General features: G+C 41.3%; 1 protein-coding gene across 3 annotated transcripts in view; it reads left to right on the forward strand.

Moving 5' to 3' along the window:
* The window catches only part of LOC149189806 (uncharacterized), a 458516-nt gene that overhangs the window by 48191 nt on the left and 391238 nt on the right, over positions 1 to 19087 (forward strand). For all 3 annotated transcript variants that reach the window (XM_089411941.1, XM_089411942.1, XM_089411940.1), the window contains exons 2-3: positions 9706 to 9762; positions 10666 to 10833. In XM_089411941.1, coding sequence (XP_089268067.1) covers positions 9706 to 9762; positions 10666 to 10833 — 225 coding nt within the window. The remainder of the gene's footprint in view (positions 1 to 9705; positions 9763 to 10665; positions 10834 to 19087) is intronic.

The raw sequence follows: 19087 nt of genomic DNA on the forward strand, positions 1-19087 counted from the left end.
TATGTTCTGCTCTGCTTTTGTCCGAATTATGAAGAAGAAGAAATGATCGAGGATGCATCATACTGACTCAAAGTCAGTCTCAGAGTATGTACCACTGGTCCCAGACCAGTCTCAACCAACCTGAAGTCAGCGTCATAGTGAGTACAACTCCTACCACTGGTCCCAGACCAATATCATCCTCCACTGACTCGAAGTCAGTCTCAGAGTGCGTACCACTGGTCCTAGACCAGTCTCAACCGACCTGAAGTCAGCGTCATAGTAGGTACCACTCCTACCACTGGTCCCAGACCAGTATCATTGATCTTGGATCAATGAAGGTCATCCTAGCGTAGGGAGTACGGTAGATACATCAATGCGTCCATCGGTACTACTATGGTCCCTAACTTCATTTTCCTGCTCATTGATCAGATGAGAGGTACTTCCCATGAGTCCCAGACTGCATGGGTAGGATGCCTCGACAAGAGAACTTAATCAATCCCGTCCTCACAGGAGAACTAATCATCCTGCTACACAATCGCCATGGAGAACACATCATCCAGGCCTCACAGGAGAACTAATCATCCTGCTACATAATCTTCATGGAGAACACATCATCCAGACCTCACAGGAGAACCAATCATCCTGCGACACAATTGCCATGGAGAACACATCATCCAAGCCTCACAGGAGAACTAATCATCCTGCTACACAATCGCCATGGAGAACACATCATCCAGGCCTCACAGGAGAACTAATCATCCTGCTACACAATTGCCATGGAGAACACATCATCCAGGCCTCACAGGAGAACTAATCATCCTGCTACATAATCGTCATGGAGAACACATCATCCAGGCCTCACAGGAGAACCAATCATCTTGCTACATAGTCGCCACGGGGTGTACATGCACACCACCAGGGGATAGTGAATCACCCTGTGGTCATATGTCGCTCCAAGAAGTTACCACGCACACCCCTGGAGCTCCCAGAGCTCAATGCATCATACAGGACCCTCATCAAAGGGTCTTTGAACAACACCAAGTTGTTCTCGGAAAGTCAGGAATTTGACTTTCCCTAGGGGCTTTGTCAGAATGTCGGTGACCTGTTCATCTGTACCGATATGCTGGGACCCCTATAGCTCTCCACTGCACCATATCTCGAATATAGTGGTACCTGATATCGATATGCTTGGAGTGATCATGAAATACGAGATTCTCTGACAAACGAATCCCACTCTGGTTGTCACATAGGATCACGGTGGTATCTAGTGTAAATCCAAACAGCTCACTGAAGAGCTTCCTCAACCAGATTGCCTCATAGGAGGCCATACTAGCAGCAATATACTTTGCCTCGACGGTGCTCAAAGCCACCGACTTCTGCTTCCTGCTCATCCAGGATATCGAAGCAGATCCCAAGGTGAACAGCACCCGGAAGTGATCTTACGGTCCACCACACTGCCTACCCAATCAACATCAGTATATCCAAGTAGTTTCACATCTCCGGCAGTGTATCTTAACCCAAAAATGATCGTGCCACGAAGATATCTCAACAAATTCTTGGCACCAATCCAATGTATGTGGTGAGGTTCAACCATATGTTGACTCAATGTGTTGACCGCAAAACATATCCCTGGATGGGAGTTCACCAAAAACATTAATGCTCCAACGAGTTGACAATACTCGGTGGCATTTCGTAAAACAGGTCCAGCAGCACTACCGCATAACTTTTTGAAGTCAAGCTCCATCAGGGTAGTTATCGGCTTGCAGTCCACCATATCGAATCTTTCTAGAAGCTTCACCACATATTTTCCTTGAGATAGGAAAATTTCTCCTGGCTTATGCCAAACTTTAAGTCCTAGGAAATAGTGCATCAGTCCTAGGTCCTTCATTTCAAATTCAGAAGCCAACTCCCTCTTACATTTGTGAATGAGAGGGTCTGCACCTGTTAGGAAGAGGTCATCCACATAAAACACCGGTATGAGAGGTTTGTCATCTTCAACCTTAAAGTAAAGGCTAGGATCGGCTTCACTCCTAGTGAATCCCAGCTTCATCAAGTAGCTATCGATCCTCTCATCCCATGCTCGCGATGCTTGCTTCAGCCCATAGAGGGTTTTCTTCAACCTGCATACATGAGATTTTCGATCATAAATCTCAAATCCTTCAGGTTTCTCCACGTAGACCTCTTCTTTGATCGAATCATGCAAGAACGCGGTCTTGACATCCATCTGATGTAGGTTCCATCCTTGTGAAGCCACAAGGGCTATGATCGAGCGGATGGTGGTATATCTGGCAATAGGTGCAAATATCTCGTCATAGTCTATACCTTCCTTCTGGGAGAAGCCACGAGCGACAAAACGAGCCTTATATTTTTTGGTACTTCCATCTGCTGCATGCTTTATCTTGTAAAGCCATTTAGAAGTGACAACTGTCTTGTCCTGGGGTCTGGGAACTACTTCCCAGACATCATTCTTCATAATAGACTCATATTCTTCGGTCATAGCATCCTTCCATACTTGATGCTTGACGGCATCTGAGAATGATGAAGGCTCATTTTGTATGATTGTGCTCATGATGGTTAGGTATCCCTGATACCTGTTGGGTGTCTTACTTTCACGAAAGGTTCCTCGGGGTGTAGTGTGTCCTTTAGCATCATCGAGTAGCCCCCTAAGCCAAGAGGGCCTCTTCCTAGAAGACGAAGGCTCAGGTGGATCAATAGGATCCATGGGTTCTTCCACATCAGGCATTGATTCATCATCCTTTTCTTTCGGTTCCCTGGTGTCGGCTTCTTGAGAGCTCCTCAAAGTTGGAAGATTGTCCACCTTGCTGAGAGCCATATCTTCGTCAAAGGTGACATCATGACTAATCACGACTTCCCTTTGACCGGCTACATAGATTCTATAGCCCTTAGTATTTTCACCATAGCCCACGAAGATTCCTTTCTTTCTAGATGCACCCAATTTATTCCTTTTCTCTTTCGGCACATGAAAATATATAGGGCTTCCAAAAATTCTAAAATGAGATACGTCAGGTTTCTTACCGGTGAACATTTCTTCAGGAGTCTTGGAACCCAATGCTTGATGAGGGCATCAGTTTTGTACATATACGGCGGTGTTTGCAACTTCGGCCCATAGAAACTTTGGAAGTCTTTGATCATGGAGCATGGCACGGACAACTTCCACAATCGTACGGTTCTTCCTTTCTGCCACACCATTCTGTTCAGGAGTATATGGTGTAGTAGTCTCCCTCTTGATGCCAGCCTCTTTACAAAAGTCATGAAACTCGTTAGATTCATATTCAGTCCCATTATTAGTCCTTAAGATCTTGATCTTCTTTTCGGTTTGATTCTCGATCAAGGCTTTGAAGTGTCGAAACCAAGAGAACACTTCATCCTTCTTTTTCAAGAAGTATATCCAAGTCTTTCGAGAATAGTCATCTGTAAAAGTAAGGTAATATGAATATCCTCCCAAGGAGTTCACAGGCATCATACTCAGATATGTCTGAGTGAACCAGTTGTAATATATCGGAGGTCTTGCTTTGGCTTGAGGGGAATGGTCCCCTTTTGAGCTTTCCTTCGGCACATCCCGGACATACACCTTCTTTCTCTACTCGGAATTCGGGCATCCCTGTTACCATTTGTCTTACATCGGGTAGAGCTTTATAATGAAGGTGGGCAAACCTCTGATGCCAAAGTTCGGACTGAAGAGATGTGTCACAAGACATGACACCTAGCGGACTTCCACCGACCTGATATAATGAATCAACTCGAAACCCAAGAGTGAAGGCATCTTTAACATTGTTTTTCCATATACGTACCTTGTCATCGCTGAAGTTCACCTTGTAGCCTTTGTTTTCCATTATCGAGATGGACACCAGGTTCTTCTTGAGGTCAGGTACATATAACACATCCTGGAATGTCTAGCCTTCTTGAATGGTTGTCCTCTTCCTTGATTACCAGCACTCCTTTTTCCTTTGCTATTAGATTTCCCATTCCTCTGATTGCCATGAGAGGAATTTTGATCATCGTCCCAGTGTGAGTCCTTTCTATCAGGGCACTCCCTTGCATAGTGACCTGGTTTATCGCAAATGTAACATCGTCTTTTTCTTTCACCCTTAGGTCCAGCCTTTCTTTTTGATTTAGTCCCAGAATTTTTCCTTTTCTTAGCATGAGAAGAAAAAGCATCAGGAGGACCTTTAGGCATGGGCATTTCTTGCTCTTCAACCCTTGTTTCTTCTTGAATGCATCTAGCCATTAATTCCTCGAAACTAGGAATTACATTATTGTTTAGAATAGTAGTCTTGAACACGTACCATTCGGATGGTAATCCTCCAAGAGTCGTGAGTGCCATTTCCCTATCAGTAATAGTCTTCCCAATAGATAGGAGATCGTTCCTGATCTCGGTGATTCTTAAGAAGTATGCTTGCATACTCTCATCTTTGCCCTTCTTAATTTCCTTCAGCTTATTTCTAAGAAACAAAACTTGATTTGCATCATTAACTTTAAATAAACTCACCAGTCTATCGTAGATTTCCTTGGAGGTCTTTAGATCGGAGATGTAGGCCACTAAGCGTTTGTCGATAGAGTCCCGGATGATCTTCTTTGTTTTGACTTCACCGGTTTTCCATTTGTTCTTGGTAGCAGCGGTTGCATTTGATGGAGGCTCAACAATATTGTCTTTCACATGGTCCAATACTCCTTGATTTTCTAAGGTTAGATCGATAGACATCTTCCATCTGTGATAGTCAGCTTTCTCACGGAGCTTGTTTTCGGTAGGAAAGAGTGATGAGGATCCCATAGTTCTTTTAGGATAGCCTTGCCAATCTTCTCTTTGGTGATTGCTCTTGCTCTTGCTCGGGCTTTGTCTTCACCTCAACTCTGATACCATGTTAATTTATGGTATGTTCTATGCTTATAGCAGTTTACTTATCTTTTTTATTATTATCCACAGATTAGCAATCACATGTACATAAAGTAAAGTGCAGATAGAACATTAAATGATCGACAGAAAACAAGCCAAGACAAGAGACACAAGATGTGGCGGCTAGCCAGGGACAAACCCCACAATGTGGGGAAACCCTTTGATCAAATCTTCTTTTATCTTCAATAATTCAGTAGAGAGAAATAGTACAAAGAGAATCTGATTTATATCAGCAGTAGAAAACCCTAGATCAGCAGCATTAGCATTAGCGGCTTCATCATCAAAACTAGGGCAATCGATATCTTGCAAACTGACCGTCGGATCGGCTTGATTCCACCACCAAAAAATGCGGCCTTTAGAGGAGGTCCAGATGGACCTACAACGCAGTTCTGAGGAGGGAGTCTTCAGGTCAACGCTGGTCAAACTTTATTTCTGCAGTTGCTGCATTAGATTCTGCGTCCTTCCTTCCACCTATGTGAGAGAGAGTCACCTACTGCGCAGGAGAGAAGAGACTCTTTTCTGCGCTGGAGAGAGAGAGAGATGTGATGAGTTGAGTGAGTCCAAATGAGGAAAAGTCCTCCTGTATTTATACACATCTTATGATAATTGAATAGATGCGACTGTTGGGCTTCTAAGCCTACATGAGTGCAGGTCGGCTTGATAATTATTCTATAATCAAAATAAATTCATATCTCCATAAATACTTATTGGAATCGAATGATCTTTAGATCAATCCTACACCTCTCGACGAGAGGAATCTAATAAAAATATTATCAGCCATGAATAAGATGACCCACATGGAGTTTGGCCCCAATTTTAACACACCTAGAGACAATTTTATTAAAATAATTAATTATTTTTAATGGAGGCCTAAGTCTAAACTCAGGGAACTAAAATAATTAAAGGGTATTACTCTAACTGTGGGTGAAACTTCTAGAAGAAGACGAGGATCAAGCCAAAATGATCTGAGCCATTGATTAAGATCTAATCTGGGCCGTTGGTTCTCAATAGAAGGATTATAAGAGGAGGCTTGAGGGGCATTTGGAAAACACATCGAGTGGAGATCAAAAGATCGAATTTCTGAAGCACAATAGTTGCCGGGAGAGAAATTTGAAGTGATCTTTTGCAGTGAGGGGCAGGGATAGTATCTGGTGAGGAGTTTTTTTCCTAGGTCCGAGAGTACAAGGCAGAGAGGGAAGAACGATGTCCAGATAGGCGGACGCTGGGCCACACAAAGTTGATGCAGTGGCAGCGCAGAGTCTGAAGGGAGATTGAATTCCTGCTGAGGAAATCGAGTTTCAGAAGCCGGGAGCCGGGGTGTGAGATTGAGAGGCTGAGAGCTGAAGTTTCCAGCCAACAAGGGGTCAGAAGGAAGAGCAACGCAGTCCCCACCAGAGGTGACGCAAAGACTACTTGGGGTTGATGCAGTTCTGTGCAGAGCCTAATGCAGAAGGAACGCAGAGGCTCACTTCTAGCAGATCAAAGCCAGATCTTCTAGTGACAGGGTGAGATCATCTCGTTATTTCGTTTTGTCCAATTTCTCTTTGTATCGGATAGTTAGTTGGGCATCCAATGAATTGTACTCAGAATTACTACTGCATAATAATAAAACCCTCAGCTGCTGCACCGATTTTCTCGCATTGGGTTTTTCCGTGGACATTTGTCCAAAAATAACTGTGTAGATGTGTGTGACGTATATTTCTCTCCTATGCTGTATTTAGTTTCCGCAGGTTTATTTTGGTGTAGGCTGCAGTGTATGTATTTCAGTATTTGCCATAGAAAATTGCAAGTAAATTGTTCAATTAATTTAACAAGTAGGTGAAATATAATCAGTTTGCTGCAATAGGAACCAGGTAACCGATTTTTCACAATAACACGTTACTAAGTTAAAAGTGATAAAACATCTATCTAATGCTAGCATCTAAACAAGTAGTTAAATCCTTAGCACCATTTCTAGGTAATGGAAGTGACACAATGGAAAATCATACCAGCTAATAACTAAAGCATTGAGAGCATGGGAATTGATATACCATTGTATGTGAATGATTGATGAGCGCAGGAATGCAATTGATCAATGGACAATAACAGGTCTAGGTTGATGAGTAGAAATCTGATCAAAGAAACAACAAATCACACCCAAGTTCCAACTGAGTGTGTCTCTAGGTAGTTGCCTAAAGGGCAACAATAAGCTAGGAAGACATTTGAAGATGATGCATGTGTGAAGTACTTTGATGCCTTTAACATTGAATATGGCCCACTCTTATACGCTTATGTTTTGTGCACCCATTATGTTGATATCATTGGATATTGTGAGTATGTGTAGATATGTTGCTCCTAGGTACAACCACATCCCTTGGGGGATTGTATCATACTTCTCTAACACTTCAAAGAGGATGTCCAACCCCACTTGAAGATTGCATAGGGCACTTTGATGATCGAGGACGTTGGACATTTATTGAGGAGTGTTGACCTTGGGATGCTTTAGCAAATTTGATGCCATCCTCACTTACCTCCAGGGCCTTGGACACTTCCTCCAAATCTAGGACATTGCCTTGAGAGCAGATGTACCCCAAAGATGATAGGATGCCCCCAGGTTGGCACTGGACCTACTTAATGAACATTGCCTTGTTCTTAAGGATATTTGATGATGATATGAGACCCCTATGGAGGGGACGGTACACCATTTTCATTGATGATGTCATGCCCTAGCATTATGACGTCCCCTTTATGATGCTTGGATTGATGACGTGGGCAACCTTGTGGAGGATGTTTGGTTGAGGGAGCTTTGCTTGATGATTAAACATTCATTTGATGATGAGATATGACCTTTGAGATGCGATACACCCCTTGGAGCCATCGATTGCACTTTTGATGGAGAGGCACACCTTTTGGAGGATGATGTTACCCTTGGGGGGAATTTAGCTCACATGTGTGAGTCAATTGAGGCATACTTTTATGTTTTATCATTGAATTAGCTATCTTTGGGGATCATCTTGTGATGTATCCAACTTGTAACTATAATTAATATTATTTTAGGGCTTCTTAGACTAAATTAGAAGAATTCGACTTGGTTTCCCTCATAAATAGAGGGAGGTCAAATTTTTTAAGATCATTGTCATTCTTGGAGATCAGATGCACTTGTTACTTGTCTAATCTGTCTAGTGCGTTATGGAGCACTAACTGAGCAAACTTCTTATGGAGGATGTTGGTTGGATGGTTCTCTCTCTTGGATGATTATTGGTGATTTTTTGATGATATGTGCTAATTTATTGTAAGTTATCTTCTTCCATCTTGTACTTGTTGATGAATTAGGGTTTAATGAAATTTTCACCAAAGTATTATTGATGTTTCATGGCTCGGAAATCGCTTTGCATAAGATTTTCTTCAGGGCTCTCAAGGAACCTAGGTTTAACTTTCTCCCTTTGAATCTTCCAAGAAGATAGAAGGATGTTAGGTTTAAAGATGTGAGGAACACAAGTTTGTCTTCCTCATTCTCTTTGAATCCACATCCATCTCATTTCTTCCATAGATTTTTACTCCTAGACTCCATTATCCCTTGATTGAGAAATGCACTAGTCTTATTTTTTGTGCGAATCCATTTAACTAAAATCCTATATTTTTCAATTTATGTTTTTCTAGGGTAAATTAGGGTTAGGTTACAGCAAAATCATTATTTTTCAGCATTATTTACCTTGGATCTTATTGTCCTAGGGCTAGAAATTGTATGCATTCATTTGAAAAATTAAAAATAACATTTTAAATGCATTTTCAACCATAAATTAGGGCTGACGTATAGAGTTCATCTTGCTGTTAGATGTGTCTTCCACCAAGGGAAAGTTTTGTAATTTATTTTCTTGTTTACTGATTATTAATTAGCCCTAATTTTACACTTGTTTATCATAGATTCAGGGACTGTTTTCTTAGTGCTGTTATAAAATATTTGCATGCTGTAAATTGCTGATTAAAACCCTATATTATAACAACAAAATATAGTTTCTTGATTGCTTGTGTTTGGGAACCTATTTAAGTAAGTATTGATCAAACTAAGCCCTCTAGCCATAGGGGCCTTTGAACTCACTTTCTTGAAATTATACCTTAAGTCACCGAAAACCCTAATCATTGCATACTTATCCTTTGGTGAAATATTGTTGTAGAACCCTTAGGGGGCCTTTAGCCACAGTCTATTGGGTTATTTGATCCCCAAGATCTACTAGGGAAGCTTCCCTTGTGGGGTTGTATCCAACCATATAAACGAGGGGAGTAGTTGCTGAGATGACAGTGGTAACTCTCCCATTGTTGCTTTCAATCTAGATTGCTTACTGAGGCTTTGCACTAGGGTGCTAGATTTTGCAGTAGCAGTCCCTATTGCTGGTAGTTGCTCTAGTGCCAATATCTCAGATCAAAGAATCTGAAATGTTGAAGGTAGATTCCTTCCTGTAAGTTGGTTTATGAAAGTGTCAAAGGATGTAAGTTTGCTTGATGTTTCACTTTACATGATAAGCTCAAATAGTAACAAATTGTATTCCATGCGATACAGTGAATTTGCATGCCTCATTCAAAGATAAGTATGGAGATTCCTCTATGGTATGTCAAAGGTTCATGATTCAGATTTTCATGTGAAATGTTTTCAGGCTTAAAACGTCATTCATGATCTGGTTAAAAAAAGAATAAAGGACCACAAAGTACTTGTGTTCTTTGACCTTAAATCTAGCATGTTTTCATATTCTTTCTGACTTTTTTGGTATGATCTACGATATTTTAGAGGATAAACTTTAGTGTTACTGACAGTTTCCTTGTTATAAAATGTACAGGAGAGCTAAGAATATTGGCACTCTGTGATAAAACACGTCACCACAATTCTTTTCATGGTAAGACAAGCTTTATCATTTGAGGTCTTGATACAAGCATTGGATGTGGCGTGTGATCAGTGAAATGTTTAAAGTTTGTATAATCTGACCAATTGCTAACACATTTAGTTTCAATCTCTACGGGAAAAAACTTGTTTGATGTTCTGTTTAGAGCCTTGTTCTTTAGCAGATGCTAACCCAGTCAAGCACATGCTTGATTGCAATATTTTGGGAAAATTTACGTTTGGTTTTGTTGATAGCCTTGTATTTTGTACTAGCTGAGAGAAGTGCGAGACATTCCCTTGAGGAATCATATGTTGCATATTCAGTAGTCTATTCAACAGCGTTGTGGTAGTTAATGATACTATGTAATCTTTTAAGTTTTTCTCACAGTGATGGATGTCTGATGAGGAGCTTGCTTTTCTGTCTCCTTACTTGGCTTTGGTACCTGGCATCAGCAGGCTTTGACATCCTCTCTCTTGTACTGAGCATAGATTCATTTGGTTTTAGCATTTTTCATCTTCATGTATCTTGTATCTCTTCTTCTAGCTAGCTTCCTAAATATTTATCTGTCTTCATTTGTGTGGCTTTAGGAGCTTCCCTCTCACTCCCACTTAATACCTACACCAGATATACTCTCTCCTGTTGATCTACTTATGGTGGTCATTTGCAGGACATTAATATTTTATCTTATCTGAAGAAATAAATGTGTATGTAATCTTGTGTTGCTTTGACATTGCACCATACATGCATTTGAATTTCTATTTTCTGATTCTCCAGGACTTCATGCCTAGCACATGCATTTTGAGTTTTATTTTTAAATTCTCCGTAGCTTCTCACAGAAGCTAGAAATTACTGTGCTGCTAGAATATGTGGCCTTAATGTCTAGTCCAAAACCCTAATAGAAGCTCTATTGTTTTTCAGGGCATTGGGCTGATGGGTGTAGGCTGTCCAAAAATAAAGCTTCTCACATGACTGAAATCAGAATTCAATCGCGACAATCTGTCCGTTTAAATGTGGGCTGGACAAAGCAACACATGCAGAAAGTTAGATGCCAATCTGAGGATACAGTCACAATTGACAACTCCACAGGTCCTTTTTTAATATGTGACAATAGAAAGGGCAGGAAGTAGGCAATTAATCTGGTTATCTTATTGTTAAGGTTGCTCATTAAACAAATGTGTTTTCCTTGGCCAACACTTGGCTGAATTATATGCAGTTTTACATTAACGATTACTGCTCATCCTTTGTTTTCATTGATAGTGTCTAGACTATAGATATCTTAATCATGTGTGCACTGTTTCTAGGTCTGCAATTAATCATCGGTGTGTTTTACTTAAGAATGAAAGAAGGAAATTATAATAATGTGTTATGATGTGATTCTTTGTAACTCCAACTAAATCGAATGTCTAGTAACTTGCAATCACAAGTGTCAATCATCAAGAATTGCATCTTGTTTTTAAAAAAAATGGGATTACTATCTATAAAAATCTTCTTAGGCATTAGAGTAGTGGGCTTTGTTAAGTGTGCTATTGCAGGTAGTCTGGAAGAGATTATATAGGCCTTGTATTTGGCCTGAGTAGACATCCATACCTTCTCGGGAGAGTTTTGATCTTATATGCTGTGGATTTCAAATTAAGGTGTTGTTGCTGGTAGATACGCTGCACTTTATTCCGTTAGTGCTCTAAGATTCATTAACAAATGTATTGCTGAATGTTGCTGAAATATTTTGTATTCTATTCCAAAATGAGAAAGGTCTACTCGTTTTTATTATAGAAGTACTCACACACAGCAGTTAGCTAGGGCACAAACTGTCTGCAGTTGTTTTACCATCTTTCAGAACCTCTTCAGATCTGTCTAGCCTCACAAAGAGGTACTACCAAAAAAGATCTAGAGTACTGTCTGCTTAACCAAAAGAGAACGCCTTCAACCCAAGCTACTCCCTTTTCATCTCGAACTTCACCTATGCTAGGGGTTCCAAAAAAACAATGACCTTCTGTGAAATTGAAGGAACATTACCCTAGATCACTGCTTCCTGCTGAAGTTTGAAATCACTTCAGAACAAGGAAGACATCAACACAACCTATCAAAACTCCAACATCTTTCAAGTCAACATCACAGGCCAAAATCTTTTGTCACTGTTACCCATCAAAAGTGGATATCTCCATAGGAGAAATTTTTTCTCCTCATTTGACAGCCAGCCAGGCAACAACCCTATGATGGCCTTCAGATAGCATTATGCCAGAGTTCTCCACCTATTGCTTTGGTTAGTGCTTACACCCATCTAGCATTCTTCTTGAAGGAAGGTGGATGGGTCATCTATCAACCAGTACTCTAAACATTTTGGCGATCATATGTTTTCATTTAATGTTATGGGCATATTAATATGAATCATGGGGAAAACTGGATGATTGATCACTCCTGATTGTATCCCTATTCTGACACTTCACGTTGGAGGTTAGCCTTTGACTCTAGTCCAGTGGGACTTCCTCTAAAGCCTTATGGTTTAGGAAGGGCACTACAAGGGGGGCATTGATTGATATAATGTGTCTAGGGTAATCCATACTTACCACTTTCCATCTTTCTCGATTATTCATTCTTTGGGTTGATTGTCATTGGTCATTGGGATTGACAACCTATATCCACATTCATGAGTCAGGGCCTGAAAACTTGGACTTGGAGGTTGATGCAGCTGAAAGAATGATGAAATCATATAAAAGTCATAATAGAAAGAAAATATAAAATGCAAAAGATGGTTGGGATTTATTTAGCACGTGGGAAAAAGTGCAGCATGAGCTCTACCCCCCTCATTAGCCATCACCCAGTTCTTCAAGCATTTAACCCTTCATTTAAAATAAAAGAACTCTTGAATGCCCCAATCTTGATGAACAAGAAACTGCTACATCCTTAAGAGGTATTGGAAAAGTACATGGCAAGCTTTGTCTCTTGAGCTATTCACCAAAGTAAAGATAAACCATTAAAGTAAAAGGTGCACCAGAGGGGTGGGAAAAGCAAGTTGAGGAAAGGAGTATTTCATGCCACTGTGATTGCTCCCTTCTTACATCATTACATTCAGGATATCGGACCTCCATTAGTTGTTCTCATGGCAGTGGCATCTTCCTTGAAGTCTTTCCCACTCCTTCATTACATTATCATACACCTATCAATTGATGGGTCTACCTAGGACATGTCACTCCCCTTGGGAGTTAGGAAAACCTAATAGGGTTGTTGACCCAATCATCCCTAACAAAAGTGAGGTAACTTGTTTATAGGTATTGATCTAGTTAGACAATTGAATGTGAATTTTGTGTGAAATATTTTTGTGCCCCTAGCAATAGATATGGTCCATTATGATGCTTTAATGGTTTTATGTCCCTTACTGATGTTGATCTCACTTTATATTGAGAGGTTTATTCAGGTGGTATCACTCATGCAACATAGATCCCTTGAGGGATAGCTTGACTCCTTTCCAACACCTTCTAGGGGGTACTTTGTCTTGTTCTGAGAGAAGATATGACTTTATGGCCCCAACGTTACCCCTTCAAAGATGAGCATTGGGCCTTGAGCAACTTCTACATGATTCTACACCTCTTGATGTAGCTATAGATGTTGGAATGTTGAGATTGAGAGCTCGAGCATTGGGCTATTTGATGATGTGCCCAGATGGATCCAGGATGCCCCCAGGCTGGCCTTGACTTTGTTTGATGGATGATGCCTTGTTTTAGAGCCCAAATGAGGATGAATTTCATTGAGATGACTTGGGATGGCTAGCACATTATTGCTTGGTTCCTGTTACCCACCGAAATGTGGGTAATCCACAAGGGAAAACATTTCTCTTCCTTAGACATCTAACCAACAAACAACCCTATATGATCTACACATAACATATGCCAAGATCCTTCACTTGTTCTATTTAGATTTCTCTCTCTCATTTGACATTCCTTCTTGAAGGAATGGGGGTCATCCATTGATAGGTACTTTAACCATTTTGCAATCATGTGCTTTCACTTAATGTTATGGGCATACTAGTATGGATCAAGGGGCAAGCTATATAATTGACTGATCTTGATTGTATTCTTGTTTCCTCACTTCACTTGGGATGTTAGTCTTTTACTCTGGTCCAATAGGACCTCCTCTGAGGCGTTATGGTTATAGGAAGGGCACTATTAGGGAAGCATTGATTGAAGTAACATGTCCAAAGTTATCCATACTTACCACTTTCCATCTTTCCCCTTATTCATCTCCATTCTTCAGTTAGTTGATCATTGGTTAATGGGATGTTAATGTCTAATACCAAATCTGATTTATTTATACCTCAACAATTATTTTATACCCTAAAATTATTTACTCAATAAAATTTGAAAATTGCTAGAAAATAAGATCACTAGTATTTTAACTTTCAGAAATTAAAATGCAACAAAAATAAAATAGGGAAATTAGTCACACTATAACAAAAAAATTCTACCCAAAACAATCTTTGTTCACCTTATATTACTTTGGAAAATGAGGGCCTAGACCCATAGTGAATACATGGAAAATTTAGCAACTGTTGGAATTTAGAAATCGACCCCTCTGGAAAATCGGCCTCAAGGAATTTGGCCCTCTTGGAACTCGACCCTCTTGAAAATCCCCGCCTTGGAAAATCAACCTCCTCTACCACCCAATTGTTGATTGGAGTAGAGAAGGGTTTTGCTTGCCGAAGTGATAAGGCTAGCAGAGGTACACACAAGACAACCACTTTAGCAAAATATTAATTTATTTAACTATTTCCTAAAGTTGGAGCTAGGAAATATTAAAATTCCTAAGTTAACTTATGATTTAATCTTAGCCCTTCATCATGATCTAATCTTAGCCGTTGAAAGTGACTTTAGGGTTTGGGTTGAAATTATAAGAGGAAATAGAGCGAGTAAGTGGAAGGTCAGTTGAGCACAAGCAGTGTGTCAGATCAACAAGAGGAAGAGACCAGAGTTTAACAGGTCACATTGTTTTAGCATCCGAGAAGGAGAGATGAAGTGAGGATTGAATTTCTTCATCTCAGAAAACCTTAGCACAACCTCCAATTCACATGCGTGCACACAAAAGGAAGCCCGCGTATCCGTACTATTCACGTAGGGCACATATAGGCATATCTACGTGGCCGTACGACAAATCTGGTGAGTGAGAGGGAGATCGATCTATCTCAGAGTTGATCAGTTGTTTGTCTGTGGAGAAAGGGAAGTTTTCCCTTGCTGTAATTTTCTGAAGAAAACCCTCTTGTTGAAGATAATAAAAGACACACAAAAGTTGTAGGTTTTCCCCAGAGTTGGGGTTTCTTGGGTATATCTTGTGTTCTATGTTTGAGATGTGTTTGTCTTCTGATTTATTTATTTTCCGTTGTGCATGCTAAGTTAGAAAACTTAGTGTATTTGCAATTTAAGTTCCAATGCAACAATTGTTTGTATTTCTGGTTTTTATACTTAGAAAATTGTGAATTAGTTACTGGGTTTTAAGGAAATCTAACATGGTATCAGAGCTTAGCCTCTGATTGAAGACCAAACACAGTTTTATCTTCAAGAGCAGGTTCTGCGATTTAGGAGTGAGATAATCAGATTGATTTGGCTGCTAGGGTTTCTGGGCAGTGTACATTGCTTCTGGGCAGTGTACATTGCTTCTGGGCAGTGCAATTTGTTTTGTGCAGTGCGATTTGGCAGTATGGTGTATCGGGGTCTCAGATTTGAAGATAGATTGGATGGTGTGTCCAACTTCTATTCGTGGCGTGAAAGGATAGCAATGGTGTTGGAGAAACAAGGGGTATGGGTCTTTGTTGATAATGTCCCAACCACACCCACTAAAACTTAACAGTTGGCTCAACATAACAAGATGGATGTGAGAGCAAGAACAATCATCTTGGAGGGAGTCAAAGACCAAATTATCCCTCACCTGATTGGGGAGAAAACAACCAAAGCCATGTGGAAAACCATCATTGGTCTTTATCAAGGTTTGAGTGAGGCCAGAAAGTTGGTATTGAAGGACAAGCTTAGGAACATTACAATGTCCAAGTCAGATTCAGTGGTGTCTTACCTCACCAATTTTTCCAAAGGAAGAGTTGGCTGGTGTGGGTGAAACAATTCTAGATAGGGATCTAGTAAATTTTGCTATATTGGGTTTCTCCAAATCGTGGCAAGCCTTCATGGATAGGATATTGTTGATTTTTGGGAGCATTGGATGTGCTCTAGCTCCGAAATTTTGTGGAGGGGCTAGAAAACATGAGATCTCCAAGACCCAGAAATAGTTTGGAGAAATTCCACCCGGATTGTATTTTATTAAAATAATTAATATTTTTAATGGGGTTCCTAAGTCTAAACTTAGGAAAATTAAAATATTAACGGGTATTAATAAAAGTATGGGTGAGAAGCTTCTAAGAGACGAGGATCAAGTCTAATTTAATCTTAGCCATTGATTAGAGACTTAATCTCGGCCGTTGATTTCTCAACAAGAAAAGTATAAATGGAGGCTTGGGGTCAGTTGGAGAAGACACACAAAGAGATTGAGGAAATCGATTTTCTAAGGTGAGAAGTTCTCAAGAGGGAAATTGATTGGGGAGATCTTGTAGCTCAGGGGCAGTGATAGTTCGGGAATACAGACAGAGAGGCAGAGAGAAACTTATGGAGGCAGCGTAGTAGCCGGGAGTGCTGACGCTGGGCCAGTTTGGGCCCATGTAGCCTTGATGTAGAGCCAGGAGGGCCAGCATAGAGGAAGAGTTGCCTTCCACGCAAAAAGCCGGGGAGCTGCTGGAAACTACCGGAACAACCGGGAAAGCTAACGCAGTGGGCAGTAGTGCTGATGCAGAGCCTCAAAGAGCTCCATGTAGGCCCACACAGTTACTACGAAGGGGCATCGAAGTTGTAGACGGGGCCAGCCAGATTTGTTGCCGGATCAGCCAGATTCTGCCTGGTGAAGTGAGGTAAAATTCACTAAGGTTCTCTGCCATTGTATTTCTGTCACTGGTTTGCCGGTAGGACAACCAACATTTGTATTCAAAACTTCTGCTTAATAATAGAAAACCATGAGAGCTGCTGCACCGATTTTCCCGCATTGGGTTTTTCTGGGGACGTTTAGTCCAAAAATAAGTGTCCTTTGCATGATTGTCTCATTTATTTTTCAGTATTTGATCTGTATAGAGGTGTAGGCTACAATGTATTTACATTTATAATTTCTGAATATTTCCGAAAATAACTTGTTAAATGAAGAATACAAGTAGGTAATGTAAATCAGTTTACTACAGTAGGATTTCTGGTTTCTTAGATTCAGAATTTTTCACATGGTATCAGAGCAATTGTAGATCGAGGACTGAAACCATTAGCAAAAGGACAGAGGAGAACCTGTGTTGAAGACCACTGTCCCGAGAGACAGTGCAATTTTTAGTCGGGAGTACAGAGGAGGGGTGACGTAGTCACCAAGGGAGGCTCACGCAGAGCCTGCTTCATCCTGTTTGTGTGACGCTGTAGCTGCAGAGGTTAGCGCAGTGATTGCTAGGCCAACGCAGAGACTGTTGAGTCTCGTTCTTCTAGTTGCCAGGGCTAGAGGTGCAGCGCAAACTTCATCTGGAGTTGCTGGTTGGGTGCTGATTTTGTTGGTGAAGAACAATACCTAGTGGGGCAGAAGCAAAGTAGAGGGAATTAGTTCCTCATAAAATTTATTGCCAAGAAATCTAGATCGAGTGCTGAGCAGCAGCAAAGAGAGACCAGAGAGGGGTGGTTCGATAGTTGTTGGTAGAAGGATTTCCGTGAAGGAAATCAAATTTCAAAGGGAGCTTGTTCCTTAGAGAATTTCTAGTGCCAAAGAAATCAAGATCCGAGTTTTGCTGGGGCAGCAACGAAAGAGGGAGAAGAGAACCTGTTTGACACTCAATTGAGCAGAGATGGCAGTTAATGGACTGAGGGATTAGGACAATTTGGATGGAGCATCCAACTTTGTCATCTGGAAGGCCAGGATCTTGGCAGTTTTGGAAAAAAATCGCATCAAGGATTATGCCTTGAAGACGGTTGCTGTTCCGGCTGATGCTGATCCTCTCAAGAAGTACGAGGAGATTCAGGCAAAATCGAAGTGCATGATCTTGGATGGGGTTAAGGATCATGTGATCCCACATATTGTTGAGAAGGACACAACAAGGGAAATGTGGGAGGCCTTGACCACTTTGTACGAGGGAACTTTTGTTCAACGGAATATGTTGCTTGAGAGTCAGCTAAGACAATATCAGATACAAAAGGGAGAAGAAATCGATCCCTTCCTTCTCAGGTTGCAAGGGATCCGAGACCAGCTAACTTCTGTAGGGTCTACACCATATCCTGAATTCATGGTCAGGACTGCCTTGAATGTAGTCACTGAAGATTGGGAAACCTTTGTCCAGAGCATCTTGGGCAGGGCTTCTCTTCCCAGTTGGGAGGAGATGTGGGCAGCTCTTCGACAGGAAGAGATCAGACGATTGACCAAGGTGGGAAGCAGCAGCAAAGGGATTAGAGCCAAGAAGGAGGAAGAGGAGGATGCAGCTCTTGCATCAGCGGGATAGCAAGGGCAACATACGAGGAAAAAAAATATATCCAAAGTCAGATGCTTTAGATGTGGAGAACTGGGTCATTTCGCTACTCAGTGCCCTCAGAAGAAGGGCAAGGAAGAGAAGTCTAACTCAAAGGCTGCTCCAGTGAAAATTGACAAAGAGGACGATGATGAGGATTGCGCCATGAGTGCTCATGCACCTCTAGAGAAGAGGTGGGGTGATATTGAGCTGTAGTTGAGAGGACTACACTAGGGCAGGATCCTTGAGGTGCCCAAACTCTTGGATCACATATGGCTACAGGAGCCCTTAATGACAATAGCAGAATGACGGGAGTTGGTTGGTGCGAGGGATGATGGAGCAATAGTGGCAGAGCTAGAGTGCCAAAGTCTGAAGCAACGCAGTGGAGTGTTGCAACAGTGCGGGAGGCACAAAGCAGATACAACAACAACGCAGTAGCATCAGAGGGTCAGCACAGATTAGCAACAAAGGTAGCTTCAGCATCACGAGGTATCCAGACTGATCAACATGTCAGCATTTGGGTGGCTTTTCAGTTGCTTACTTCTCAGCAACTGAGTTGTAGTGAAACAGTTAGCAATGGCAGTGCTATGGGCAACGTGATGCAACCTATTGAGAGGGAGTTGCAGTACAAATGCAACAATGACAGTGGCAGTGTCATGGGCAGTAGTATAGATTGCAGCAACTCAGTGGATGAGGGGCAACAGGCCAAGCATCAACAACGCAGAGGACCGATGCCGTGGATCAGTGTGATACTTCTGCTGGGAAGTATTGCTAGAGCACATTCTTCGCTAA

Source organism: Pinus tabuliformis, chromosome 3_1 (assembly GCF_031772625.1).
Source record: "Pinus tabuliformis cultivar Carrire ecotype Pingquan chromosome 3_1, CPIR1, whole genome shotgun sequence".
Taxonomy (NCBI): domain Eukaryota; kingdom Viridiplantae; phylum Streptophyta; class Pinopsida; order Pinales; family Pinaceae; genus Pinus; species Pinus tabuliformis.